Source organism: Hyperolius riggenbachi, chromosome 1 (genome assembly GCF_040937935.1).
Source record: "Hyperolius riggenbachi isolate aHypRig1 chromosome 1, aHypRig1.pri, whole genome shotgun sequence".
Classification (NCBI taxonomy): Eukaryota; Metazoa; Chordata; class Amphibia; order Anura; family Hyperoliidae; genus Hyperolius; species Hyperolius riggenbachi.
The window spans coordinates 195,602,188-195,616,031 of NC_090646.1; the positions used below are offsets into that span (position 1 = coordinate 195,602,188).

General features: G+C 45.7%; 1 protein-coding gene across 1 annotated transcript in view; it reads left to right on the plus strand.

Moving 5' to 3' along the window:
- Positions 1-541: 541 nt before the first annotated feature.
- USP38 (ubiquitin specific peptidase 38) overlaps positions 542-13,844 on the plus strand; it is a 40,162-nt gene continuing 26,859 nt past the window's right edge. The window contains exons 1-3 of the mRNA XM_068279526.1: positions 542-680; positions 5,573-6,281; positions 7,469-7,604. Coding sequence (XP_068135627.1) covers positions 5,600-6,281; positions 7,469-7,604 — 818 coding nt within the window. The 5' untranslated portion in view covers positions 542-680; positions 5,573-5,599. The remainder of the gene's footprint in view (positions 681-5,572; positions 6,282-7,468; positions 7,605-13,844) is intronic.

The following is a 13,844-nucleotide window of genomic DNA, read 5'->3' on the forward strand; positions in this document are numbered from 1 at the left end:
AGAGCAGAAATGTTTGCACGTAATACCCACATGTTGAAGTCATATGCTTTACATATATTTCACCTATATGTTCATCTGTACACTTTGAAAGAAAAGGTCGCACAGTGAAAGAAAGCATTCCCAGAAGATAAGTGCAGCTGTTTAGTGCCGAGTGCAGGAGGATTATATTGCCTTTCAATCACACTGTCTGCAAAGTTACTGAGCTGTGCTGAGCCAAAAGCTTCCCATGTGATCACTGTGCAGCACTGCGGAACAGCCAGCCTGTAATGGGCAGCACGTTATAGCCAGTATGTGTGCTCTACACATATCTGGCAGTGGCACCCATGTCCCCTCTCTCTCATCTACCTGTCTCCCTGCAAGGCTGCCTCCCTTCCAACAGAGCGATCCCTGCTTCCAGGACCCCGCTGCCCGCTGAGAGGGGGCGTGTCGCTCCTGACCCCGCCCCTTTTGCGATCCGAATCGTTCATTTTGATGATTCGGATGATCGACTCATAAAATAGATTCGGATCAAAGATCCGAATCGTTCATGATCCGGACAACACTACAGAGTAAGCGCTGACCCGGAAGTGCTTCCAGGGTCAGCGCCATTTTGGAGGTGACATGCCGGTTTTCGAACGGTTGCAGCGGCGGAACGGGACCTCTGACGAAAGAGAACAGAAGGCGAAGGGAATCAGCAGGTGGTAAGTGATGTTGTCATGTGTTTTTGTCGACAGATACCGCTCGGTTCAGGGGTGTTATCAGGTGACAGTCAGTGAGTTTAGTATAAACATACTGAGATCTGTGCTGATCATTCAGTTCCTGGTGTTGTGTGGTAATGCCAGATTCACGCAGCTTTGTCTGGATAGTGTAAATATTTGTCTAACCCTGACTTCTGTGCTATACCCCACCCTAAACCTCACCTGGATGGGGTAAGGAATGAATCTTAGATAAGGGAAAACAAGAAATACAGCAGGCACTGCAGTCGCTAGTGTTTAGTTAACCGATTGGTTGCTGGTAGCTGTAGCAGTAATCGGGTGATTCAGTGCAGGAATAGCGTGCTCAAATCCACAGAATAAACATGTATATTAAACAGTAGAAGAGCAATCAGATTGGCACTTGCAACTCCTTGCTTAAAATCACAGCTTAAAACTGGCTGTATAACACAAGTTAAAAGTTCCAGCTTTGGCAATAATTCCTACTCAATCTTGCAGTCAGTGGGGTGAAGTGGGAGCGGTGGGTTGCCAATCTGATTGCTCTTCTACTGTTTATTGAATCTTAGGTAACATGAGGGATTGGGCATCACAATATTATATTATGTTTTGTTTCTGTTATCTCAAAGGATCACAAATTAACATTTTGAGGGACAACATTCTTTGTACATAGCTTTATTTGTAGGCAGTAAAACACATTTTGAGTTAGAAGATTGCATGGAACCTTGTATGCAGCTTGCTAGACAGTAGACTGTGCATTTTACTTGTTAGGTACTCGTGTGCTAAAGAGATTATTCACTGGGCTTGTGATGGGCTTGCTTTTTAAGTAAACCTTTTGGATAGTCCATATACTTCCTGCATCTTCGCCGAGCTCACCTTTCCAGGGCATGGTCAGTCTGAATGTATGGAACTTACGCTGGGAATACACGGTTCGTTTTTTAGGTGATTAGATGGTTCCATAGATAATTTCCGACATGTTCGATCTCCCTTTCGATTCTTTCGCCGCATGATTTTTGATAGAAGTGAATGGAAAAAGGAGCGGAAAATAAGAGACTCGACTGCAGAATAGAGCGGCAAAAACGATTGAGAGGAGAAACGCATGGCAGAAACTAACCCTGTATTCCCAGCATTACTCCGATGGTTCATGGCAGGAGTGCGGCCACAAAAAAGAATCTTCCAAATCGCTTTACAGAATATATAATCTTATCACTTAACCTTCCTGGCGGTAACCCCGAACGTAGTTTGGGGTAAGCCGCGCAGGAGGTTTTCTCCGGCCCTGCTCGGCCGATTTTCTTAATTTTTTTTTTGCTGGACGCAGCTAGCACACTGATCGCCGCCCCCCCCCCCCCAGACCCCGTGCGCTGCCTGGCCAATCAGTGCCAGGCAGCGCCGAGGGGTGGATCGGGACTCCCAATGACGTCACGACGGGGCAGGCCCTCCAGGAAATCCCGTTCTTTGAACGGGATTTCCTGATCGGAGATCGCCGAAGGCGATCGAAGCGGGCGGGGGGATGCCGCTGAGCAGCGGCTATCATGTAGCGAGCCCTGGGCTCGCTACATGATTTAAAAAAAAAAAACTGCCGCGCTGCCTCCTGGCGGAATTTTTCATACCGCCAGGAGGGTTAAAGGACTTACGAGGCCTGTTTTGTAAAAAAAAAAAAGTTAGATACCTGTGACTATTTGTAAGGCACGGAGGACGCCGTCTGCACCCTCCGTGCCGTTCCGCCGGGTCACCACTGTTCAATATCCCCCCGAACGTCCCCCGACCGCACGGCCCGGGTCGGGCTCTCCAGCCTTCACAAAGATGGCCGCCGGAGCTGGCCGCGGCTGCACAGTCCACATAGCCGCGAGTGCGGCTGCGCAGCTCTAAGGCCAACGTAACAGTAGCGTGGATCGGAGGGTTGGCCTTAGAGCTGCGCAGCCGCACTCGCGGCTATGTGGACTGCGCAGCCGCGGCCAGCTCCGGCGGCCATCTTTGTGAAGGCTGGAGAGCCCGGGCCGTGCGTTCGGGGGACGTTCAGGGGGATATTGAACTGCGGGGACCCGGCGGAACGGCGCGGACCGCGTCCTCCGTGCCTTACAAACAGGCACAGGTATCTAACTTTTTTTTTTTTACAAAACAAGTAAGTCCTTTAAAGAGGAACTCCAGTGAAAATAATGTAATATAAAAGTGCTTCATTTTTACAATAATTATGTTTAAAGACTTTAGAGACTGCCAAGAGAACCACGGTCCTCAGAGCTTCTTGTGGGAGGGGTTTCACCACAATATCAGTCATACAGCGCCCCCTGATGGTCTGTTTGTGAAAAGGAATAGATTTCTCATGTAAAAGGGGGGTATCAGTTACTGATTGGGATGAAGTTCAATTCTTGGTCGGAGTTTCTCTTTAAGCCTTGTACACACACTAGATGAAACTCGGCCAAGATGGCTGATAATGACCACCTCTTTTGAGAATCTAGCATGAGTGAAGCTGCTCTTGATGGCTTGGCCAGCAATCAGCTCAGCAGATAGACTCGGCTGACCATGGTAAATTGTTCTCAGTTGGGGCCATCTCTACTGAGAATCATGTGTACAGCAGCCCCGATTCGTTGTCACGAAATCCGGAATGCCAGGTCTTGTTGGCCAAACGTATTGAGCTCCTCCTTAGCCCTCCCGCTTGAAGCCAGTTTGTCGTGTGCCGTGCCTTCCTCCATAAGGGCTCAGCCACACTATAAGCGCTTTTTTGAGCGCTTGTGATTGATTAGCGCTTTCTGAGTGCTTTTAAAAATCGCTCCCATTTACTTTCATTAAAAGCGTGTAAAAATCGCCATGATTTTTCACATGCGCGATTGTGCAATCGCTGCAATTTTAATGAAAGTGAATGGGAGCTAATCATTCACAAGCGCTCAGAAAAGCGCTTATAGTGTGGCTGAGCCCTAACAGAATCATTCCTCTTGCTAACCCCAACCTACCCTCATGCATTACTTATTTTCCCAATACTCAACATTAATCTTCCTAAACCCTCACCCAATAAAAAATATATATATTATATATCCCACACACATATATTTGTATTTTCCACACTCCTTGTATAATCCCATTCCTCATGCCTAACCATAACCTGTGTCAGACCTGTTCGTGTTTATGGTTATTAACCAGCTGGGCGGTATAGACTAGCTCAGCTCGTCCATTACCGCCGGAGGCTGCCGCTCAGGCCCTGCTGGGCCGATTTTAATGAAATAAAAAGGAGCACACGCAGCCGGCACTTTGCCAGCCGCGTGTGCTACCTGATCGCCGCCGCAGCGGCGAAAGAGGGTCCCCCCAGCCGCCCGAGCCCAGCGCAGCCGGACAAAACAGTTCCAGCCAGCGCTAAGGGCTGGATCGGAGGCAACTGACGTCCATGACGTCACTCCGCTCGTCGCCACGGTGTCGAGGAAAGCATAACAAGAAGGGCTACTCATCGCGGCCTTTCTTGTTACTTCTGATCGCCTGAGGCGATCAGAAGCACGCATTCGGAGCGCCCTCTAGTGGACTTTTATGCAGCCAACTTTCAGTTGGCTGCATGCAATAGTTTTTTTTTAATTAAAAAAAAAACGTCTGGTCGCCAGCCTGGCGATTTTAATAGAATGCCAGGCTGGTTAAAGATCCAGCACCTGGCTACATTAATAAGATTAGAAACTTTGGACTAGTGTTACTGTTGGAATCTTGGTTCACGCGACTTCCAAGCTGGAAGAGGAAGCGTCGGAGTCACGTGAAGCGCAGCATAGAATACAGCTGTGTGACTCTATTAGCAAGTGATGGTTCTAAAGTACCATGCACAGCATTAGGGCCGGTTCACACTTGAGCTGATGCAGAGCGGAAACGGTAAGCACATCCGTGAGGTGGATAAGGTCCATCCGGTTTGCATCCGAGTACAACAATTGTACCATCTGCCCATATGCATCGCAGCTCACCTGTTCCGCGGCCACTGTTCAGTCCATCTATTCTGCCTGGAGGCCAGCAGAAGCGTGGGGCTCTCCATAGGCTGCATCAGGCCAATTCTCCCTAGCAAAAGGGAGGATTTTCATTGGTCCAACTTAAGCCAATGAGAAGTCTCTCTTTTTGCTGAGGATTCCCATTGGCCTGTTGCAGTCTAGTGGAGATTGCCAAGCTCATACGGGCCACTGGGCTGTGCAGAAGGGCCCGAACGGCGGGACACGTGAGTATTACGTCACGGCGTCAAAACGGGCGACGTGGATACGGCGACTAGCCTAGTGAGAACGGACAGTATCCGTTTTCATAGGCTATTATTGGGAACCTTTTTTCCGGTCCGGGGAAATATGCCAAGTTGGAGAAGCGCATCCTATTTTTACCATAGGATCCGCTTCCTGCGCTTAAAGGACTTATGAGCCCAAATTAAAAAAAAAAAATAAAAAAAAAAGTTCTGTTCCTGAATTATTTTTAAAGACACGGAGGACGCCATCCTCGTGCTCCGTGCAGTTTCGCCGGCTCCCCGCTGCTTCAGTTTTTACATGCAGAAAAACAAGTATGAAATAGCCCATTGATTAACATCAGTTCTTAGTTTTACTATGCAGAAAATTTGAGTGGAGACAGGTCCTTATCCAAGTTTCAAAACAAGGAAACCTGGATTCGAACAGCAACACTATTCCTGACATGATTTCAAATAATAAATGTGAACAATAAATGTTTTGTGTACCCTGTAAGCAAAGTTTGCCAATTACTGATTGTAGTCAAGCTACATCCAAGTTACACACATCACACCTTTGTTACAACTCCTAGTCCCCAGTCCAGTTACCTTAGTTTCTTCTTTTATGCATTTGAAAATGTATTTTGCAGCCCTTTAATCTTGCATTACGTCTTATACCGTGGAACAATGCTGTTAATGGCTATTTTGTTTTTGTCTTTAGATGTGGGACCGTCTATCCTGAGTCAAAATGGACAAGATTTTGGAAGGCTTAGTGACTTCTAATCATCCATTGAATCTGAAAAAAATAATTGTTAAAAAGGTTGTTGAATCTGCTGAAAATTCTATCAATGAGGAGCAATGCAAAGCCATGTTCAGTCTCACTACACGCTTGATTTTAGAAGGGGATGACTACTTTCAGAAGCAAGTTGGTCATCAGGTTTTGGAAGCGTACGCAAGATACCATCGCGCTGAGTTTGAAAATTTCTTCAACAGGAACTTTGTACTCACCCTTTTGCAAGAAGGATATGGATCAGTAGAACGGAAAGATGTATCTATTATTGACTACATTCATAGTGGGCTCAAGCTGATCATGAGCTGTCCGTCAGTCTTAGAGATATTTGCAATTCTGCAGGTTGAAGTATTGAGAATAGTATGTGAACGACCAGAACCTTTGTTGTGCGCTAGGCTGAGTGAACTGCTAAGTGATTTTGTGCAATGTGTACCCAAGGGTAAAATGTCCATTGCCTTTTGCCAACAGCTTGTTAGGACAATTGGACATTTCCAGTGTATTTCTACTGTGGAAAAGGAGTTAAGGGAATATGTGTCTCAAGTTACCAAAGTTAGTAGTTTGCTGCAGAATATCTGGAAAGCAGAGACATGCACTTTACTTCCATCTTTACAAGAAGTATTTGCAATTATTTCTTCTACAGGTAAGTGTCATTCTACCTACTAAATGCTTTAACTTCTTCTTTTCCCCTTGTTTGTTTTTCCTAATTTCTTATCAAAAATATCTGACTCATTATACCAGATCCATATAGGGAAGGGTTGATGCTTTCTTCAGTTGCTCTTTTATATGAACACTCACCTTTTCCCCACTTGTGGGATGCTAATCCATCCTCCATAATGGAGTCTAGAATACAGTGTGGGGACTGCAGACGAAGTCCTGGCCAATCTGCCAGTCATCCTCCCACCAGTGCTGTTTTATGATGTATGCGTAGCCTCAGGATGGAGGCAACTTTCAGATGGTTCTTGGATTTCTAAGAGAAAAGCCTGGCTGCCTTCAAGCACTTCAGAAGCAGTGTTTTGTCTGAAAACATAGTAAAGGACCTGTACTTTTCAGGAGCTGATTAAAATTGTTGTATGCTAATATAAGCTATTGGATTTGAATCCCGACCATTCAGAAAGTTGCACAGTGTTGTTTCTGTCAGTTGTGCTTTAAGCCAGTATGAGGGATTTTAGGGGATGGGATTGTAATCAGAAATGTACACTTGCTAGGCAGAATAGGTGATAATCCGTAGTGTCTGTACATATTATATTCTGCAATCCTTAGGGAAAATGTTAAATCAATTCCAAACTAGGTAACATGCTTTTTATATAAGTGAAACTTTGATTGCCAGGCTTTTTTTTTTCTATTTTGTAAGTGCAGTGCAGGACTATTGTCACAACCAGAAGTTGGAGTAAACTGTCACAGTCCCCTACTTACAAATGACTCCAGAGATATAAAGTTGTCTTCATGTCCAAAATATACAATAATCTTTTTTATTGGGTATTTTCGTTACATTTTACAGTATTATATTAACTGTTAAAAGTAGTTTAAAACACTTTAAAAGCACATTGAAAACAACCAAATAGTTATACTAAAATGTCCAAAGCCAGAGTTGTTTGAAACTTTGCATTTACCCCAGAACTGGGGCATTGTGTTCATTGCTTGCTAGTTGTGTGCATACAGGTCATGGAGCCTCCCATCAAACTAGGATGTTCAAACAGCAGGACCTCTTCACCAAAACTGTTTGGATTTCAGTGCCCCGGAAATGGCACCAAATGCGTTTATTGTATTAGGTATCCTTTTTTACACTGACCTTTATATAGCTAATGCAAGACCACTTTTGTCTCCTAGATACTTCTTTTGAGCCATCTGTTGCACTTGCAAGTCTTGTGCAGCACATTCCCCTACAGATGATTACAGTTCTAATCAGAAGTTTGACCACCGACCCTAATGTGAAGGATGCAAGTATGACTCGGGCTCTCTGCAGGTATGTTAAAATGCTTTGTACAGAGTAACCCAGCCACATACATTAAGTGATGCCTCGTATGGGCAAGAGGTACCACCGCTGACAGCCAGAACGTAATTGTTTTTAAAGGATGTTTGTGTTCTGCATGATCAGTAGATTGGGGTGAATACTTCCTTTTGGCAAACACTGGAATGCTGACTGACGAGGGTGTGTAACCTCAGTGGCATAATTTTATTGTTATGTGTCTAACCAGTAATTACATCTCTGCTCAACTGCAGGTCACATTGTTGTGCTTTTAAGCAGCGCTGACGTCTTCTGCAGCAATTTACAAAAGTACATAGTCGCTAAAAGTGGCCATACATCAGATGGCTTGGCGGCCGATCGACCATCTAATTCGATTATTATAGTCGAATTGAATGAAAATCGGTGCCACCAAGTGCATGCCCGACCGACACAAGATATCGGGCTGAAGTTGGTTGGTCGGGTGTGCCGCGGCAGATTTCAGAATGAACGATGAAACCTCCGCCGCTGCAATGTATAAATGTGCCTGGTATGTGCATTTATACATTATCTGTCTTGTGTCAGCCTCCACGCGGTGACCGTCCATCTCGCCGGGTTCCGCATACACGCTAGCGGCGCAGACGTCTGCGCCGCTAGCATGTATGCCGCTGCCCAGCAAGATGGACTGTCACCGCAAGGAGGCTGATACTGGTCGGGTAATGTATAAATGCACACACCTGAGGGGGGCATGTTTATATAATGGGGGCAGCGGCGGTGCAGACCTGGCAGGCTCAGCCCATTCCCTGAATATTTCATGCTGAAATTGGATGGGTATCGGCCTGTAGTTTATGGGCAGCTTCTACCAAGAGACAAATTTATCTCTAATCAGATTTGATTAGAGATAGATTTGTCTCTTTGTCGAATCTGCCCATGGCCAGCTTAACCGTTCCTCAGAGGAGCTTAGTCTTCTAATCCTTTGTCTTTTTTGGGCACTAAAGCCAATTTTGGGGGAAGCCAGTTAACTTGCTAAATGCTTTGCTGACAAGTGTTTGGCGTCGACTCTCAGCATGTGTTCATTGCATTTTGAGCCCTTAGGGGAACACAAAACCATAAACACTTGTAGCCTACAAGCAGGATCTCGGAAAATTCGATCGACTGGCATTTGTGCAATCGGTGGTAAACGCTTTGAGTTGCCTGCTGCTATTCATTTCAATGTGAGATGTGGTCGATCCTGGTGGTAAACAACCTGTACAGCCACCGGCAGCCATATGTCTGGACCGACCCTATATATTGTGAATGTGGGAGGAAATCGGAATGCCTATGCAAACTGATGTAAAAAAATGTATACAGACTCCGATATGAACCAGGATCCCTTGCAATAAATTGCAAGAATTCTGTCCACATTGAAGAAGGGAGCTGTAGCCTTCTTCCCTTAATTCATAAGCAGTGTAGCTATTTAGTGAGGGATCTAAAGACCCCCTTTACCAAGTCCAAATACTCACTGGGAATTGATGCTGAAGTAAAAAATGTGCATGTAATGTAAATCACAATTGCACAATATGCTGAGATCAGGGATGGACAATGAGATGTAAAGAATTGAGTTGATACAGGATAATGCTAATTTATGCAGCATGAAAATTGATTAATTGAACCCTGCCAATGTGAAATTCGATAGGTCATTTTCAAGCTGCTGCTATTTGCATACAGAATTTTACTAAATCCTGCATCAACTCAGAATTGTTTGCATGTCATTGACTATCCCTAGCAGAGATCTAGTAAAGCATAGTCGCACAATATACTGTACAGAGACCCCCACTTTTGCTGTTTATGCTATAGTGTTTGCATCATCTGATAGAGCCCTTTAACGGTTGGCTTTAAAGAGGAGCTGTTAGGTATAAGGTCTCAGAGAAAATAAACACATATATCAGTAGCTAAAGATTGGCTGTACTTACATTACATATGCATTTCACTGTCCACGTTTGGATTTCACAGAATTTGTATATAGTATATGCAGAGATAGATGCTCCTGACAGCTCATGGCAGGCTCCATGTTTTTCTGTCAAATGTGTTGTCATGTCCTGCCTGCTTCCTGATCACAGAAAAGCTCGTACTGAATAACAGTGTGCAGTGAATATTAATGAGCCATGTGGCTAGGAACAATAGCTGACTCCTGCAGTGTACTCTGCCCTGAGATTTATCAGTGCTACGCGCTGGACTGATTACAAGCTGCTGTAACGTCTCATTAGCAGCCGAGGGGAGGGCCCCAGAATGCTTTGCAGTATAGTATGCGGCTTGCGTCCTCTTGGGTCTATAACAGCTTTGCTGATAAGCACACATCAAAGGTAACTGAGATTTTTATCTTCACTAATGCCTTTTTGGCTTCCTTCTAAACTGTTTAACACAGGAGAATAGAGGTTTAAATTAGCTTCTGCAGCCTGACAGTTACTCTTTAAGGGGGATCTATCATTTAGTCAAGTATGTACTGTTTTCTGCAGGATAAGGGCTCGTTAACACTACGGCCTGGTGCACACCAAAAACCGCTAGCAGATCCGCAAAATGCTAGCAGATTTTTAAACTCTTTTTCTTCTTTTTCTGTAGCGTTTCAGCTAGCATTTTGCGGTTTTGGGAAGCGTTTTTGGTGTAGTAGATTTCATGTATTGTTACAGTTAGGCCCGGTTCACACTTGCGGTTTTGCAAAAACCGCACCGGATGTCCGGACCGCACCGGAGCCGGATCGGACCTGAACCGTACGGTTCCTGTCCGGATCCGGTCCGGTTGCATACGGTTTCCGTGCGGTATGAACACGGTTGCGGTCCGGATCCGGATTCTAAAAGAGATAACAACCTGTATAAAAACAAAAAAAAATGTTGGGGTCTGGGAGGTCAGCAGAAGGGGGACCTGTGGAATCAGGCCCTCCGCTGTTTAGCACTCACCTCCACCTCCAACATGCTGCCAACATCTCCAGCTCGTGCTGCTCCACTCCAAAATGGTTGCCCATGTGTCCCCGATACAATATCGCCGCAACAATCCTCATAGGAAGTGGGGTAGAACATCCGGATTTTTTGCCAGTGTGTTGTGCGCTCTCCGGTTCTCATTGGTTTCCATTGGCCGGATGGTGCAGTCCGGCTCCGCCCCGGATACGGCTGCCGGAGGAGCCGGACCAAAAAATAGCGCATGTTGGAACGGACACCGGAGTCCGGATCCGGTCCGGCTCCGGTCCGGACGAAACGGACACATGTGAACCCTGGCATAGACTTACATTGCTATGCCGTGCGTCCGTTTCGTCCGGCCAGCATGCGGTGCGGCTCCGGCACGGCTATTCCGGATAGCCACCGCTAATGTGAACCGGGCCTAAAGCTGTTACTGAACAGCTACTGTAACAAAAAACGCCTGGCAAACCGCTCTGAAGTGCCGTTTTTCAGAGCGGTTTGCGTTTTTCCTATAATTATATACTTATACTTACCAAAATCTCCAGCAGCCCGGGAGTATGCGTTTCTACAAAACGCCTCACGCTCTGGTGTGCACCAGCTCATTGAAATACATTACCCTAGCGGATCCGCGCCCGCAAGCGGATCGCAAACCGCAGCAGAACCGCTCTGGTGTGCACTAGGCCTACTAGAGCTTTTTAAATGCTAGAGATTTTAAAAGCTCTTGCTAATGTAATGGTATGGGGGATATTCACATTGCTCCATAGTACGCAATCTCTGCCGGCACGCGTACATCAGTATGGAACCCCCAGCCCGGGAGCGCTCTGTGCGTGCGTGTGACGTCTCCTGCAGGCACAAAGCGCTCTCGGCCGGGGGTTCCGTACTGATGTAAGCGTGCCGGCACAGGTTGATAGCGCCTAGTCAGAAGGCCACAATTCTCCCGACCCGGCCGACCAGAAGACGGGGCCATGGGGCATTTGCAGCTACAATGGGGGCAGAAAGGAGAACGGGGGGGGGGGGGCGGTGAGCATCAGGGCAGCTCACCATACATGCCTGCTCCCCCTGTTTCTCATCTCTGTTTGGGCTCTGGTATCCTTAGAGCCCTGCTGCTCTACTTGGCTGCAGTAAAGTCTGAATAACACTAAAAACAAGCATGCAGCTAATCTTGTCAGATCTGACAATTTCAGAAACACCCGATCTGCGGCATGCTTATTCAGGGTCTATGGCTAAAAGTATTAGAGGCAGAGGATCAGCAGGACAGCCAGGCAACTGGTATTGTTTAAAAATGGATCCGAGATAAACGTACTCATTGCATAATTGTGTTCCTTTCATATAGTTTATAGGGCATTCCTCAAGCCAAATACATTTTTTTTTTTTTTTTTTTTTTTTTTTAACTCCCCTATAAACTAAACCAGCCTCACACACAGCTTCTCCAGAGTGCCTTGGCATTGTAAACCTTAGTAACAAGGGCTTATGGGAGCTCAGTCTGGGCCGGAGGAGGTTACTAGCCAGAGATTTCAGAGGCAGGGGGAAGGAGGAGAGGGGGGAGTGAAGTTTTCACAGGCTGAGGGCTGGAGATAAAGATTTGCATGCCTGTGTGTAATGTGACAAACATAACATGGCCGCTCTCATTGTGGAAGAAATAATCATATACCGTTAAAGCTGTTTGCAGCTAGTTTTGCTGTGTAAACTATCCAAGTTACTTGTTATAGTTAGTTTTTCATCTCGGATCCGCTTTAAAAGGATATAAATATGGCAGCTTTCCCTAACCTTAACGCTTCAGTTGTCCTTTTAAGGTGCACAAAGGCACTGAACGGAGTAGCCAAAGTTTAGCAATTGTAGGAGAGGAAGGAAGTCCACAGGCTCACTGTTCCTTCATTAAAAAGGCAAATATGTATTCAATAAATGGTTATAAGCACAACAAAGGTGAATAAAGGCAACTGCCGTGTGTCGTGCTTGTAATCAACCCTAAGGGCTGGAACCCACAGGAGCGCTTTTGGCAGCACTGCGATACGCTAGCAGTTTGCCAAAACGCTGGGCTAATGTTAATGGATGGGGCAACTTCCACAGGAGCGTTTGCGTTTCCCAGAAACGCAAACGCAGGACCTGCAGCATTTTGGGAGCGTTAGCGCTTCAATGTAAAGTATTGAAACGCTAGCAGAAACGCTCAGCAAAACCTAAACTGAGCGGTTTTGCTAGCGTTTTGCGGTTCAGCACACTGTAACAAAATTAAAAATAATTCACAGGACCAATCAGGATAAAAACGCAAAACACTAGGCACCCGCTGGGGAAAAAAATACAATGTTGCAAAACTCAACCCAAAACGCGCATGAATCCGCTTGCAAACCGCTCAGACAAAACGCTAGCGGTTGCGTTTTGCGTTTGCGGTTTTCAGTGGGTTCCAGGCCTAAGGCTGCTCCCCAACATTTGCATTTCAAAAGCTAATACGCGATTTAGAAAAATTGAGGTGTGTTTTAAGTACAGTGGAGGAAATAATTATTTGACCCCTCACTGATTTTGTAAGTTTGTCCAATGACAAAGAAATAAAAAGTCTCACAACAGTATCATTTCAATGGTAGGTTTATTTTAACAGTGGCAGATAGCACATCAAAAGGAAAATCGAAAAAATAACCTTAAATAAAAGATAGCAACTGATTTGCATTTCATTGAGTGAAATAAGTTTTTGAACCCCTACTAACCATTAAGAGTTCTGGCTCCCACAGAGTGGTTAGACACTTCTACTCAATTAGTCACCCTCATTAAGGACACCTGTCTTAACTAGTCACCTGTATAAAAGACACCTGTCCACAGAATCAATCAATCAAGCAGACTCCAAACTCTGCAACTTGGGATAGACCAAAGAGCTGTCCAAGGATGTCAGAGACAAAATTGTAGACCTGCACAAGGCTGGAATGGGCTACAAAACCATTAGCAAGAAGCTGGGAGAGAAGGTGACAACTGTTGGTGCGATTGTTCGAAAATGGAAGGAGCACAAAATGACCATCAATCGACCACGCTCTGGGGCTCCACGCAAGATCTCACCTCGTGGGGTGTCAATGGTTCTGAGAAAGGTGAAAAAGCATCCTAGAACTACACGGGAGGAGTTAGTGAATGACCTCAAATTAGCAGGGACCACAGTCACCAAGAAAACCATTGGAAACACATTACACCGCAATGGATTAAAATCCTGCAGGGCTCGCAAGGTCCCCCTGCTCAAGAAGGCACATGTGCAGGCCCGTCTGAAGTTTGCCAATGAACACCTGAATGATTCTGTGAATGACTGGGAGAAGGTGCTGTGGTCCGATGAGACCAAAATAGAGCTCTTTGGCATTAA